The sequence below is a fragment of the Coffea arabica genome, chromosome 2c, assembly GCF_036785885.1.
Source record: "Coffea arabica cultivar ET-39 chromosome 2c, Coffea Arabica ET-39 HiFi, whole genome shotgun sequence".
Taxonomy (NCBI): domain Eukaryota; kingdom Viridiplantae; phylum Streptophyta; class Magnoliopsida; order Gentianales; family Rubiaceae; genus Coffea; species Coffea arabica.
Window position 1 is genome coordinate 41,951 of NC_092312.1, and position 16,343 is coordinate 58,293.

Below are 16,343 nucleotides of genomic sequence, written 5' to 3' on the forward strand. Positions count from 1 at the left end.
AAGAGAAACAAAGAAAAAAAGTAATTGTCTCGTCAGTCATGATTTTGGAGCCATCAATTCGGCATTTTACTTCGTAATTGGCTTTAAACAAGGGATAATTTCAGAAACCTCCTTTGAGATTTCTAACAATTTCACTAGCCTCTCTTGAAATTTATAAAAGTACACAAGCCTCCCTTGAGATTAAGGTTTTTATAACAAAATTAGTCTAATTAGAAAAAGTAGTATTAAAAAAGTATTTTAAATAGAGAGATGAAACTTTGACGCCATAATTACTCTTTACATATATATCTAATGGTGATAGTGTATACACTGACAGTATATATAAGATTAATAATTAATATTATATACACTATGAGTGTATATTATATGAGCCAGTGTATTAATATTATATGAGTGTATATAAGATTAATTCTTAATCTTATATATACTGTCAGTGTATACACTATCACCATTAGATTATATATATGACACATGTGCAAAATTTGTATTAAAAATGCAAAATTTGCTCGTGTGTCATCCATCCAACCATGATAGTGTATACATTGACAGTGTATATAAAATTTATTCTAAGATCAATCCATATAATTATTGGATTAATACTCTATACACTGACAGTGTATATATTTTCACCATTATATGAATGGCACATAATCCAAATTTGAATTTAAAATCCAATTTTTACATATATATCGTGCATCCAATTGTGATAGTGTACACACTGTCAGTATATATAAGATTTACTCATAATTATTATATTTTATAACCTCCCATGCTTTTCGTTCTACCTTTACTATATTAGACTTAGGATAACAGTAGTTTATGACCAGCTAATACTTCATACTACCAAAAACTTCTACTACAACTGGTTAATAATAATACTTCATATCTTAAATCATCATAGTTGCAAAGAAAATTAATCCTACTTATGACGATGTAATGATTATCAGATTTAACTCCCAAGTATCGTCGCTCTCACCCCTAAACTCTCTGTCTCCCCTCTCTCTATCTCCAATCTTCTCTCTACTCTTTTTCCTCCATAGGAGGGGGGTCTCCATTTTTCTTACTTTGTTCTCCCTTTCTATTTTTTTGTTCTTACTTTTATTTAATAAAGTCTCTTATAGAGTAATCTAACGAGAGTTTTCTTTTCTTTCAAGCTATCATAGTGAGAGTTTTCTTCTCTCCCGTACTATCTTGGTGAGAGTTTTGTTTAGTTTTTATTTTTTGGCTATTTATTTTCTCAGATCTATCTATTAGATCTAAAATTTCTTGGATCTTCTTGTCAAATCTCAACATCAGTTTTGAACTTGAACCAGTTAGATAGCAAATATGAGGGAATAAACATGCATAGATATCTATGGAGCGGTTCGTTCAATTGGTCAGATTTGATGATTTGTGATTCACAGTGTAATTTTTTATATTTTGTAATTCTGTTAAATTTTATGATTTTTTCGATCAAATATATTTTTGACATGTTCAATGTAGCAGAGTGCAAACTATTTTTGTCAAACAAATCGTGCTGGACGATTTCTAGTTAGATGATTAATGATATTGACTTATGTTTTATCAAAAAAAAAAAAATTTAATGAATCATCAGGGCAACGCGTCAATATTACGCTTTTTTTTTTGTTTTTATTAAATGTTATTTTGATATTTTGGCGAATCTAAAAGAATGGTTAGCCTTTTAAGAAAAGATACATTAATACTACATTAATGATATTGACTATATAATATTTTGAGCATACCAGGTGAGTCCAAAAAACAGCAAAACTCGGAGAGGGTCTCTGAACCACTCGAAGGCGAGCCCAATATCTGCGCCAGCCAATAGCTGTTCGGGACTGGGACGACGCCTCTATCTCATCGATATATCCAAATTAATTTAATTTAAATTAAATAAATGGAAGAGAGTCAAGAAGACGAAACAGGGGTAAAACAAAAAACAGGAAGGATCGATGTGGAATAAAATTATAAATAATACTTAAAAGAAACCAAGAATCAGAAAAAGACCCCAAAAAAAAAAAAAGGACGAGATTCATTCAGTTGCAACCGACCTTAACCACCTGTTCTAGTGGCTTTGTAGTATTATCAGCCGGTCATAACTACAAGAACAAGTGGTGGTGGCGGCCCCTGGAGTACCACTTACCACAACCGCCTTCCGGACCTGAATCTAAATCTGAATCTGAATCATCATCGACTGGTTTCGAGCTGCAGGTCATCCACCGTCGGCTCCTTTTTCTCCTTCTTCTTTGCGGGGGACTTGCGTCTATCTTCCTCGATCGGCTTAAAAATATACCTGCCAGCCAGGTGCATAGATTAAGTTAGTCTGCTCCGCTTCTTCGTCTGTTTTACATCCCGCCAACTCGATGATTTCCTTCTCCTCCCCTCCCGCTCAGTAATAGGCCGGGCCGTTATTATTAGTACTAGTTGCTGCTACATTTCCACTTTCGCTTCTCTTATATATATATAACTGCATGTTGTTAGTATGTTTAATGTTCTTTCTGTTGGCGTGTCGTATGGTGTGGAATCTGAATCCAATCTGCATAAACACAAATCCAAAACAAACTCACTCAACTCAGGATTGTTAATCAAATCTATAATAAACTCGACTCCGGAGTCTGATTGTTGATTGGGGAGGATCACTACGCACTAGTAAAGTTTCTTTCATGATTTTGCTGGAGGCTTCATCTGCTCAAATAGTTCACTGGTAAAGTAGGAGTAATTGATACCAGGACTCGGTTATCATCATGTCATGTGGTAGTGGAAGAAACTGCACTCTTTGACACCTTCACCTTTCCTTTTGGGTTCCATTGGCTGCAAAATGATTGCTACTTACTTAGCTATTCTTCTTCTTTTTAGCTCTCCATCAGGTATCCTTTTCTTACTCTACTACTTCTCCGATTGACGGATTGATCGTCAATATCGAGGACTCGAAGACATAGTTTATTAAGGACGCTACATTTGCTGTCCTGTGGCATGTTTGGGTTCACCGAGAACGTCTGATGGTATTTTACTTGAGAGCAAAGAGGAAGAAGCCCAGTCATGGCCACTGCTGCAGTTATTGGACTTAGTCCCGGAAAAAGGCTCCTCAGCTCCGCCTCCTATTATTCTGATCTCTTCTCCGATAAGCTATCTTGCACCTGCGATCACTTTCTTCCTGTCTCCTCCAACAGCGTATTAGCTGCTAAGAGGTCTTCCAATTTTAGCCCCAAATTTCTCTCCCGACACAAAGCCCAACCAACTTATGCTCTCAAGGAACATGCTGAAACTGCCCCTGACCTCTCTAACATCCAGCCCTGGCTCCATGTCAATGCGGACGAGGAATTCCTTGATCCTGAATTTTCCATGCAAGCTCTCCTCCTGCTGCAGAAGTCTATGCTCGAAAAACAGTGGAATCTTTCAGCTGAAAATGATTATTTAGTCACCGGGACACCTCCAACAGGAAAAACTTGTGTGCAGGTTACTTCTTCTGGTTCATCTGCTCGACGCCGTAGAATAGACAGTCGGAGACATCCTCTTAGCAGCAGAAAGAGTTCTGTTAGGCAGCTTCGTCTGAGCAGGCATCTGAGATCCATTATCAGTCCTGAGCTCCTTCAGAATCGTTTAAACGGCTATGTAAAAGGCGTAGTAAGTGAAGAGTTACTCACGCATGCCGAAGTGGTACAGCTTTCAGAAAAAATAAAACAGGGTCTCTGCTTCGAAGAGCAGAAGGCAAGGTACCTGTTCATTCAACACTTTCCTCTTTAGTTCATAGACACCTCATAGTGTATTCTACAATTCTAACCAAGCTCACCGGGGCTGAAACCCACCATCGCAAGGGGATAATGTATCAGGACAAATTACTATTTGTCCCCTCAAAGATGGAGTAATTTGCCTCTAATACAGATAATGAAAAGCGAACATAGTGCATCGTCTTTTCAATAAAGAAAAGAAACTCCTTGCTAGCTAACTACTTATTCAAGTGCTTAAATTGATCATTTCTCTCACAAATAACTTCCAGGATTGTTTGCTCAGATAGGAATTCGGCGTTGGTATTCGAGCAGCCAATTCTGTTAGATTCTATTTCCTCTGTGCCATGGTTGTTTGGTGCATTATCCTGCTTGCATGTTTGGGTGCTTGCTAAAGTGCTTAACAAAATTGGTTGCTTTCCTCCCTACCAGCTTAGAATTTTGGATTACTTCGTAATTCAACATTGCTAGACATGCACTTAGTCACAAATTCCATACTGGAGCTAGTAGTTTGATTTCTCATTTTGGATATAATTACTCAAGTCATCTTATTTTAGAGTGCTCCTATTAGCTTTAGATTGTACATCTTTACCAAGTATCAACATGAAAATTGCAGACTGAGGAAAAGACTGGGTTGTGAGCCCTCAGAGGAGCAACTTGCGACTTCTTTAAAGATTACTCGAGCGGATCTGCAGTCAAAGTTCATTGAGTGCTCTTTGGCAAGGGAAAGGCTGGCAATGAGCAATGTCCGGCTTGTCATGTCCATTGCACAGAGATATGATAACATGGGTGCTGAAATGGCCGACCTTATTCAGGTGACTTGATCTGCATTTACACCATATTTAAGTTGAAAGGCTGCTACAATCTTCTTCTTCTTCTCTTCTTCTTTTTGGGCTAAGTACCTGTGAAAGATTTAATTTTCATTTGCTTGAAATTTGTTTGATGCTCCCCTAGGGTGGCCTTATTGGATTACTTCGAGGAATTGAAAAGTATGACTCATCAAAGGGGTTCAAAATTTCTACTTATGTTTACTGGTGGATTCGCCAGGTGAGGTTGATTTTACATGTAGATTGTTTGAACATTTAGCAAGATTATATATCATTTATTGAAGGCTCTGTCTATGATATGTTTCATCTCTACTGGAGGTTATAATTTTGCAATTTTAATTTACTGTGATATCAGAAGACGACTCAAAACTTAGTAACTAATTCATCTATGTAGGCAGGGTTCTTTTGCAATGTGTTTGCTGAAAATTTAGATGCACTCATATAAAAAAGTTGAGATCTTAAATAGGAAGTGGATATTGGATGCTTGACTTTCAAAAATGTATGTTTTGTTGTTTTAGTGATTTCTTCCTTAATCACTGCATCTACCATTCTTATTATCACCTTTATTGCTGCTATTATTGCATATTGGCATAAAGCTTTCGGATGATTCTGTTGAAGCTCATCTTCTTCAGCATAAAGTGCCCAATTTTCCACTTCAAATTGAACTAACTCACCTTTGTTCGGTTAATGATGCCACGTATGGGGAAAATGCTCGGTTATTTGCTCAGATAGTCTACTTATAAAAACGTTTTCTAGCGTTACCTGGAGACTAGTGGAACTAAGAGTATTTGACTAAAACTGGAAATGCAAGATAAACCCAAACCATTTGAATAAAGAGATGCAAAAGTAAAAGGCAAAACTAAACCCATATTGTGCATCTGTGCAGACTATGCTGTATCTTGCTTTCTTTGACAATACCTGTAGTATAATATTCCAAAGCTGAAGCACAACTCTATATCAAAGTTTTGCTGAAAGTATATATAGCAAATGTTTCCTCCTCATCTTAAGTAGAGACATGGACATTTCCAGTTTTTTTTTTTTTCCTTTTAATGCCTTTTGTTCAGTGTTCATCTATCCCTTTCCTAGGTTGCACGCTGGAAGGCCTTTTATGACCGGTTTGCTCCTTTTTGTGGTGATTAAGTGCTCTTCTAATATGAAAATTCAGTTTATTCTGCCTCTACTCCATGATCAGGGTGTGTCAAGAGCTTTAGTTGAGAACTCGAGGACATTGAGATTGCCTACCCACCTCCATGAAAGACTAAGTTTGATCCGTAATGCTAAGATCAGGCTGGAAGAGAAAGGAATAACTCCATCTGTTGATGTAAGTCTGATTGTTTTGGTTGTAATGTACCTCAAGCCGCTTATACTGTCCAACTGTTTTGGATGGACAATCAACTACTCTGTGGTTCAACTGAAAAAGCTATTTTTAAATTAATTATCTTTTACGAACTGTTGGTTGGTAAAGTTGTTTTGCTTTTAGAACCTCTTTCTCCTTGCTGATTTATGTTTGGCTTTGTGTCAGAAAATTGCTGAATCTCTGAACATGTCCCAGAAGAAAGTCAGAAACGCCACTGAGGTACTTAATATTTTGAGAGACTTTCATTTGGTCCAGTACATTATTCATGAATTGTTTTGATGCTAATCAAGCAGTGCTTCTTATAGGCTGTCTGCAAGGTGATCTCACTTGACAGGGAAGCATTTCCCTCATTGAATGGTCTTCCAGGAGAGACTCTACACAGTGTAAGATATGAATAAAACCTACTACTGTCAGATTTATATATTGAGATTCTTCCTGATTTCTAATCAATTGATCTTTTCATCTGATTTTACTGCACTTTTTTCACTTATTTATATTTTCTGTACAGTACATTGCAGATAATCGGCTAGAGAATAATCCGTGGCATGGAGTTGATCAATGGGCCCTCAAGGTATTGTTTTAGTGTTTTGGTTTTAAAAAATCCCTCAAATTTTGTGACTTAAAATTTTTAACTTGAGAGCTCACAAAATCTTGTCCTTGTCGTATTTAATGTTAGTTTTCTTGTGAAATCTTTCCCCAGATAGATAAGTTCACTGAAAACTTTGAACTTCACGCATTTAAGAAAAGGATTTGGCTGCCTTGGCACCTTCTGTTTATGCTTTGGATGCAAGGACCTACTGCTGAAAAGAAAGCAAATTTCTTGTTTAAGTTCTGACCATTTTGTCAGTTTATTTAGCCTGTTGCTCAAAATTTTACTCTTATCTAAACATATAATTCTAAAACATGGATGATATGCAAATCGTGTTGACGTGGCATCGATTGGCAAAATCATACAGCATACAGACAGTAGATGGAAGGGCAAAGTGTCAATCAGTGTAAAAGTTGAGAGGAAAATTGGAAGTAGTCCTATAAAGTAATCGCGTTCATTAAGTTCTCTTTCAAAGATCCCATGATCGTCGTGGAACAGATTGGTCAGATTTTGATGGATGAATTGGGCTGGGGCACATGAACGTATTGTTCATAACAGATATTAGTGTTACGTAGACTTAAAGCTTGCTTCACAAACTGTTAATATAACAGCCAAGGTTGGTGATTTAAGTTTTGTGGGACCAATTCATAAGACATTAAACCACCAGCGTCTTCAATACTTCTTTGTGAACAACTCTTTTCGGACTTCCCTGTTTCATAACCATTTCTGAAAGCTCTGATTATAGATATAAACTTCAGTTTCTCGTTTACTTTGACAAACCTTCATGTCATTTTGAAGAACTGCTGACTTCAGTTCAAAATTGCTGCTGCAGGATGAAGTGAATAAGCTCATTACTTCAACTTTAAGGGAACGAGAAAGAGATATTATCCGTCTCTACTATGGATTAGAAAATGAATGTCTCACATGGGAGGACATTAGTAAACGGTGAGGACTGCCATTCTGCTGCATAATTTGCTTGTCGATGGACTAATTTTTATGTCTGCTCATAGACGCTTGTCGATGGTAGCTTACTTTGTACTGATAAGTTCCAGACAATTCTGCTGCATAGGATTGATTGTTCTTAGAAGCGTTCATCTTGCTGTATTTATTCTGTTAGGATTGATTGTCAGGTATTGTGAGAAATTAGATGCATCACAAATGATACAATCCAATCTGTAAATCTGTTGTATGAAACGATGGTTGCTCTTTTTTGAGTTTTCAGGATAGGTTTGTCAAGAGAGAGAGTAAGGCAGGTTGGACTCGTTGCTCTCGAGAAACTGAAATATGCTGCCAGGAAGAGAAGACTAGAGGCGATGATTGCGAGAGACTAGACCTCCTCTCCTTTTTTTTGGTTCCAGAGCAGTTCAGGTGTATATACGGAGACAGAAAGAAAGAAAAGTTGCTTATTTATTTGAAGATGAGCATGTTGTACAAATACCATCACCCGTATTTTAATTCATAGAACTGTGTATGGCTCAACCTTTTCCGAGTAACTGTGTCATGTATGTGAGAATGTGTAACTGATCATCCATGCCATCATACTTCCCTGAGGACATTTGCCAATAATGTAGGTGATGTGTAGTACCACTCTGTAAATCCGAGCCGGTCATAGGTTACGAATTATTGGTGCTGTACTTCTTCTAATTTCCATATTAAATGAAAGATGAACATTTTTTGTATTGTGACGATGGCAAAACAATAGGCAGGTAAACCAGCCCCGGCTCCATGTGTTGTATGCATCTTTCTCTTTAAAGAATTTTAGCATAGCACGAGATTATTATCTACAAACAACACTCGTACGACAAATTATTTTTGTCTACATTTATCGACAAAGTTCAATAGAATCTGCATAATTTGTGAGACAAATTCCTTACACAGTTCACAATGCGAATAAAAAATTAATATTTACACATTTGTACTAAAGTATAGATTTCAGTGAAATTATATTTAGTTGTAAGGATTTAGATGACTTTCTATATTAATAATTTTAAAAATTTATCCCAAGGTTTAAATTGATCTTTAGAATTTGTGATTGCACGGGAGCTAGGACATAAAAGTAGTATATAGTAAAACGCTATTCAGTTGTACTTATAGCAATTTTTGAGCTGAATACTCTCATATGATGTCAAGTAAACACCTCATGGGTGCATATTCTACAATTTGTTTGGTTAACTTTTGAGTTTTTTTTTTTTTTTGTTATTAATAATAAGCAATTTCATATTGTTTTTCCACCAATTTTTTCACCTAAGTGGACGCACGTGCTGCTGTTTTTGCTTGATTTAATGACTAAAATAGACGGAAGGGCTACATTTACATGTTTTTATTAGTTGGGGGCTAAAAATTTCTATTTAATAGTTAAAGGGCTAAGAATTAAAATTTGTAATAGTTTAGGGACCATATTGCCCATAATATATTTAAGCAATCAATGCTTAATAATATATATTTATCCATTATCGAGCATGCTGCTTAGAGAACTGCATCGTATGGTTTTAGGGCTAACGCGAATAGGAGTAGGAGCGGATTTGATCGCACAAGCACAATGAATGGATGGGATGAATCAAACTTGAGCGGTGGAGGAGGTAGGAGGAATTCACTGGACAATAACCAATCGGTCGATCAATTCAATCAATTGAAAAAAGAAACTCCCCCACTGACTAATTAATTGTACTGTACGTTCGAGAGAGGAGAGGACGGGGGAGGGAAGGAGGAAGAGCGACCAAATGGAAGAGGCGAAGGCGGCGGCGGCGGCTGCTCAGCAACAGATGATAAACCAGCAGCAGCAACAGCAGATCCTTCTCTTGCAACAACTTCAGCGGCAGAAGCAGCAGGATGCCATCATGTCTCGTTTTCCTTCCAACATTGACGCTCATTTACGTCCCCAGCAGCACCTTCTTCATCGTTCTCAGACCGCTAACTCTAACCCTAACCCTAACCCTAACCCCAATCCGAACCATCAGATATCCGCCACCTCAAATCACCCAACACTGAACTCCGCCGTTCCTACCACCACCGCTACAGCCACTTCTGCTCCTGCCCCTACTGCTGCTGTTGCTAACCATAACAACAGTAATAGCAATAATAGTATGAGTAATAATAATAATAGTTCCTCCTCGAACCCACAGCAGCAGCAGCAGCACAAGGTCAGTCGAGCTAATCCCGCAGAACTGCAGATGGCCTACCAGGACGCTTGGCGGGTTTGCCATCCTGACTTCAAGCGTCCTTTCTCTTCCCTCGAAGATGCTTGCGAGAGGTATCGTATTACTCCTGTCTCTCAGCTCTTGTTCTCCACTCTCGGTCCTTCCCCTTTTTCTTCCTTTTTATCTCCCGGCATAAGTGTACTGTATAATTTAGCCGTGAAATTGCTAATTTCTTGGTTTTTTTTCATGCACTTTTTTATTTTTGCTTTCAATACAGATCTAGCGGAAATTTTCTGAAATAAAAAAAATTTTGGAGACTATTGCCTGACCATAGGCGTTCAAGATTAACAGTTTCAAGTCTTCTGGGCTTGTTGTGATGCTTTTTTTAACAGCACATAGTTCCATGAATACTTCCATATATTCTATCAAGTGGTTTTCTTTTAGGCAACAGTACGGCTTTCCCCGTGTCTTGGTGGATCTGAAGATTCATTAATCATGTTAACCTTCTAGTTTGGAATTCTGTGTTGCCTTTATTGTTATAAAAAAAGGGAGGCCTTTCTAGAAAATGGAAAAACCTATAGTTTCATCACAATCGTTTTGTGTATATGTACATTAGTCGCCTTAATCTCTTGGTCTTTCCCTTCCACCTTGGTGGGCTGTGGATTGTGTGACAAGGTGCTAGATACTGTGTTGATGATATCTTAGTTCATTCGCTTCATAATAAAATGTCTTTTCTATTAGTTTTATCTATCCCATTCAACCAATGAGCGATGAGACAGAAGCCTGGAGTGGTTGGGAGGCTGGGAGGATCTATTGAGTTCAGTAGTGTCTTCTAATTTCTTCCAAGTCATCATTACCTTGCAACAATCATAGTTTCTCTTCTTTCCTAGTGTTTTACTTCACGCTCTCACATGAATCTTGATTATCATCTCTTCGCTATGATTGTGTATTGGCTACTTTCTCTGTTCTTCCTTTTTCGAAATTTTTAAGTGGCTTGATATGGAGCTGACTAGACCATGAATCTGTGAGCCGAACACCACTATTCCTGTCACAAACCCCTTCGCTCACCTGCAACAGTAACCTTGAATGTTCCAGCACCACTTGCAAAGAAACCATTCTTAACAGTTAACAACTGCACTTTGCCTCACAAAGAATTGCTGGCAAACATGTGATTAGAGCCATATCAGGATTGGGTTCGATTGAATTCTTTCACTCTTTTTCGCCATCTATGCATTATAAAGCATTAAATCTTTTATTAGTTTTTTTTTTCTGGTCATCGTTCTCTAATTATAAGTCTTATTATTGCTTGCAATATGAGATGGGTTCAAGATGGAGGAGGAGATTTTATCCCTGCATCTATCAACAACTTATATCCAGGAGATTTTATTCGACCACTTTGTTTACATTCTGCAATTGGTTCCATTCCAGCAAACCTGGATGATTATATTATCTGATTAGCGACACCTAACGGTGTATGTTTGGATGCACATTTGGTGCAACTATATCATGTTTCAATCTTTTTTCCCTCGATTATGACTTTGTTTTTAATCTGATTAGTTCTCATAAAATGCCTACTCTATCAATCAATGTTTTAAGCATCTTTTTAGCCGTTGTATGAAATGGACTTCGTTACTGATTACTGGAAATACTGATTGTCATTCTTTCTAGAGACTCTTGTTACCATACTTAAACATGCTTGATCAATTTGCTGTTTATTAGGCCTTGCCAGTTGCACCTTGTTTATTTCCTCTACTGATCTGTAACTCATCTCAAGTACAGATATGTTTTACCACCTCAAGTACAGTTTTTGTACCATGTTATTCCTTTTTGGTGTTTTTTCATTGATATTGATAGCATACTGTGCTTCATTCTGTATAAGTATTCTAGGCTACTGCCTTACCATGTAGTTGTAAAATATTAATGGGAGGCGGCTGCTTCGATGATAGTATTTAATCAAATTGTGTTTCATTTATTTATTTTTCGGAACTAATTTTCCTAAGGAGTCTAGTTTTTCGACAGTTCATATTTGAACCTTACAATTTTCAATTTCTAAAAATTTTGTAGGCTACTGCCTTACCATGTAGTGGCAGACTATGAAGCGGAGGAGGATGACAAGATTCTTGATTCTGATCCTAGTGGCCAGATGCTGTCTCGGTCACAGCAATGGGATCACAACATCGCTGCCAAAGTTGCAGAGTTCACTGCCACATTCGAGAAGCAAGTCCTGGCTTTCAACATAATTTCTCGCAAGCGAGATCTAGGGGAATTCCGGACGGAGGAGAAGCTGATGATTGAGCAATTACTCCTACAGGAAGAGAGACGGGCTTTCCTCGAACTAAGAGCAGAAATGGACTTGAGGCAAAAGGCAGGTCGAGAAACACACGAGTCGAACTTGCGAATAGCAGCCATGGTGCAAGCTGAGCAAGCTCGGGCAGAATCACAGGCTCATGCTGACATGATGGTTCGAGCTCCTATACGGGCGAGTGCTCTTGTATCTCAAAGTACCAGTATGACCGAGCAGGACCAGGCTGCTAATACGGAGGAGTTGATTAATGGATGGGGTAACAATGGACAGAAAGATGAAAAGGAGCCATCGGATGACTTCCTGAATGACGAGGAAACAGAGAACGGAGATGCAGCCATGCAGAGTGAGTGGCATGGTGGGGGAGAGTTAGATTTAAATACGAGATGAACTGGCCACCCGGTCCTTAATGAAGAGGAGTTATGCTGGTAAAAGGGTCATCGCATCTAGAGAAGCGCTTGCTGATGACCATTGCTCGGAATATATTGAACCGGTTTTAGGTATTTGATTCCGATGGAGTGCTGTAGGACGATAGAAAAGTTGTATTAAATGGTAGTTTAATATTGTATCGCTTTGATTGTTTTTTTTCCTTTTTCATTTGAAGTTGAAAGGAACTGTGATGTGATCAGCATGGCCGCGGCTTTCTCCGCTTGTAGAAAGCGCTGGTTTGCAAGATAAGTAGGATATCGAATTAGTGATGTCAAGGGGCAGAGTCACAGCTGGTAACCATTGCTTTAGAACGGATCAATTATTTATACAAATATCACTGATAATTGCGTAGTGCAGTATTGACGCTAACAAAAGCAGATTAAAAACACTAAAAATAATAAATGCTCGAAAATTGTGCTGGCATAATCATTCGCTCTTAAAGTGTTTGCACTGCAATTTTAGAGCCCCTTCCCCCTTAGGACGGCATCAAGTGATTAGTACGGATTAGTACGGATTAGTACGGATTTTGTACAAAGGTAATGACTAGTGTACCTAAAGTAGGTTTCAAGGTTAAAAAAAAGTGTGGTAGATCTAAATTTGCTATGGTGAAGGGTGGGATCAGCGATAAGAGGGAGGGAAGGAGGGAGCTAACAGTAAAAAAATGTGGTAGATCTGCTATTGTAGAGAGTGGAGATCAGCGATAAGAGAAAGGGAAGGAGGGAATATGGAGAGCTAACGGTTGGCTGGGAAGGGTTAGTGGGACGCTTGTGGCTGGTTAAGTTAGAAGGGAGGAGAAAGATTAGGAATAGGGTAAAGGGGATAGAGGTGGCGAAAACGGGATTAAATGGTGAGAGTGGGATTGATGGAGATAAAGGGGTTGGCCTTGACTTAATTCTTTTGAACCAAAAAACCAAGAACATCTTGACTTAAATCCCGAAGCAATGCTCTTGGATAACATAGAAGAGATTTGAATAAAGAATCTATGATAATTATCTGTTTGAATTGTCATTTTTCTAAAGTTTTTTAAGAAAAATAGAATGTAACGATTTGATAAATGTAAAATAAAAATCTGTTCACAAAATACTTTTTTATTTTCATTTTTTTTAGAAAAATGGCAATCCAAAAGCTTTATGAGTAGTGGATGCTGAATTCACCAATCAAATGTTATCTGAAGTTGCTCTCTCTTTTTTGGATAAATTACTTTTTATCTCCTTACCTTTTTGGTACTTTACCACATAATCCTCTTATGGTTTAAAAATCTATATATAACCCCTTTATAATTTGAGTTCATGTATTATCGTTAATTTTTTTTATTAAAACTAATGGTGAATTGGACAAAATCAAAATCAAAATCAAAATACTAAATTAACAAATTTACTGTTTCATTAGTTCTTATTTTTCCTCCAAACATAAAAGAGAAGAAATTGAAACAAAAATAGATAAATAAGAACTAGAAAAGATCATTAAAAATTTTGATTTAAAAACCTATAATGATATTTTTTTTTGTTTCTTATTTATTTTTTTATTTATCTTCTGACTCTTTTGTATTTGAAAAAAAAATTAAAATTTTGTAGGTCAAAGTATAGGTTTTAAAAATTTTCTCTTCTCTTCCAAAAAAAAATTGAGAGAAAGAAAAGAAAAGAAAAGAAAAAGTAGCGGTATGGTGAATTTGACAAATTATTAGGGTGACTTTGACTTTTTACAATTGACCGTTAGTTTTAATGAAAAAATAAATCGTGCCACTTTAACCCAAATTATGAGTAGATTACATGTAGGTTTTTAAAACCATAGGGATTGTGTGGTAAAATGTTAAATTATAGGGGGTAAAAGGTAATTTATTCTCTTTTTTTTTCCACATCTATTTCCTTCATTTATAAGATGATTGTTTTCTAGCTTCTTGATGGAAAACCTACTTCCTTAACCCTTTGACTTAAACTCAAACAACATGCAAATTTAGCTGTATCCTCGCTAAATTTACTAATGTACAGTTTGTTCAATAAAAGGCTTACACAACAGGGAAAATCGTTCAAAACATCCTTCACATTTTACAAAATGACTTTTTGCGTCCCTCACTTTTAAAAGTATATTTTTACATCCATTACAAATTCACATTGGTTAAATTTGGTCCCTATCTAGGTTTTTGACTAGTTTTTAATCGAAATCCACCATGTGCCTTGCTTGTAATCATTTTTTAAGGGCAAAATTGTCAAATCAAAGTTTACATAATCCGATCCATAGTTACTCACATTTCACAAAATGAATTACTTCGTCCCTCATATTTTAAAAAATAAAACTTTTCATTCCTCATTGATCATGTGTACGAATAACTTTTTTTTAAAATTAATATATATCTATTTGATTTCACCTGAACAATATGAATAGTATTCTCTATTTAATTTCACTTGAACATTTCACCTGAACACTGTTCAAGTGAAATTAAAATAGATATATATAGGGGTTTAAAAAAATTTATTAGTTTTTTACTCATGTTCATTCCTTTTACTCAAAAATTGAAAACAAAGAAAATATTTAATTCTAAACATTATCAAGCATTTATATCGAATTAAATTTGGACAGAAAAAATAAACAAAGGAAAAGTATGACCAAATGAAGTAAGTGATTGGCACTTTTAAATTTTAAGATAATCATAAGGTAAGAAATTCAACTATTAATCTTAAAGGTAGCAAGTAAAAATTTCAGATTTAAATTGCAATTTGTTAGCATGACTATAAAATTCGAATTAACATTGATTAATTAGATGGTCTTATTATGCAACTTAATAAATGAATTATTACAAAAATAGAAAAGGTTGCAAATATTAAATAAATTTACATGGTGAAATCAAATATAAATATATGGGTTTAAAAAAAATTATTAGATTTAAACTCATGTATATATCTGTTGAATAGCATGTGTACAACTATAATTAGTCTGTTTAAGTGAAATAAAATAGAGATATATTACATACTATTCATATTGTTTAGGTGAAATCAAATAGATATATACATAAATTTAAAAAAAATATATATTTGTGTACATGGTCAATGAGAGATGAAAAAATTTATTTTGTGAAATGCGAGGGATGAAAAATTTATTTTGTGAAATGTAAGGGATTATAGATGGATTATGTAAATTTTGATTTGACAATTTTACCCCTAAAAAATAATCACATGCAAGTCACGTGATGAATTTCGACAAAAAAATAGTCGGAAACCTAGGTAGGGACCAAATTTGACCAATATAAATTTGTAAATGATGTAAAATTACACTTTTAAAAGTGAGGGACGAAAAAAATCATTTTACAAAATGTGATGGACGTTTTGAACGATTTTTCCTTAAATTACACTTTCAAAGTTTTTGTTTCACTATTTGGCCCCTTGATGTAGATTGGGACAAATAATTTGCCAAATCACTAATTTTCTAACTTTTCAAGTGTTTTGGTTGCCCAATCATTAGTGACAAGCTTGCAAATAAAAAAAATGTAATTTTCTTCCATAGCTGTTGAGAATAGAGGAGGGAAATTTATGCTTTCACGGACCATATTGGATACCTTTCAGGTTTTTTTTTTTAATTTTAATAATCTCCTTAGTCTGTACCAATTTCATCAAATTGATAATGGGTTGAATCATTGATAAAAATTTTTTTAAAAAAAATTAACGTTGAGGTTTATAAAATAACACTAACATCCCTTGGCAGCATTGTGAGTCCAATTGGTTGCATCGCATAGGGAAAAATTACTCGTATACCCTAAGATATTGTGTCTTATTGAAATTTAATATCCGACAATTGATAATTAGAGTACTAATTATCACTTAATAATTAATTAATGAAAATATCTGCTGGAATTTTTTTAATGTGAACAGTGACCTGCAATTACAAAATGGTACCAATTGATACACCAAATATTTATTCACCCTTAGAAACTAATACGCCAAACAACAATTTGTCTGGATTTTTTTTTCACAATTACCTTGCGATTG

At 35.9% G+C, this 16,343-nt stretch overlaps 2 protein-coding genes across 6 annotated transcripts; both read left to right on the plus strand.

The window, feature by feature from the left end:
* The first annotated feature begins 1,994 nt into the window (after nt 1-1,994).
* On the plus strand, nt 1,995-8,174 carry LOC113724744 (RNA polymerase sigma factor sigA). Of its 5 annotated transcripts, none has more exons than XM_072073104.1 (10): nt 1,995-2,314; nt 2,854-3,710; nt 4,339-4,537; nt 4,677-4,769; nt 5,715-5,870; nt 6,072-6,125; nt 6,212-6,289; nt 6,415-6,477; nt 7,328-7,440; nt 7,718-8,174. In XM_072073104.1, the coding sequence occupies exons 2-10, from the start codon at nt 3,037-3,039 to the stop codon at nt 7,824-7,826; spliced, it is 1,539 nt and encodes a 512-aa protein (XP_071929205.1). In that variant the 5' UTR covers nt 1,995-2,314; nt 2,854-3,036; the 3' UTR covers nt 7,827-8,174. The 5 variants fall into 5 exon arrangements, with proteins under 5 accessions (XP_071929205.1, XP_071929207.1, XP_071929206.1 ...); XM_072073106.1 differs by having other exon boundaries at nt 2,865-3,710; XM_072073105.1 differs by having other exon boundaries at nt 1,995-2,301.
* A 767-nt stretch (nt 8,175-8,941) lies between these two features.
* Nucleotides 8,942-12,638, plus strand: LOC113724746 (uncharacterized). Its single transcript, XM_027247613.2, has 2 exons — nt 8,942-9,745; nt 11,697-12,638. Exons 1-2 carry the CDS (start codon nt 9,216-9,218, stop codon nt 12,322-12,324), a joined length of 1,158 nt encoding a protein of 385 aa, XP_027103414.1. The 5' UTR covers nt 8,942-9,215; the 3' UTR covers nt 12,325-12,638.
* Nucleotides 12,639-16,343: the final 3,705 nt, after the last annotated feature.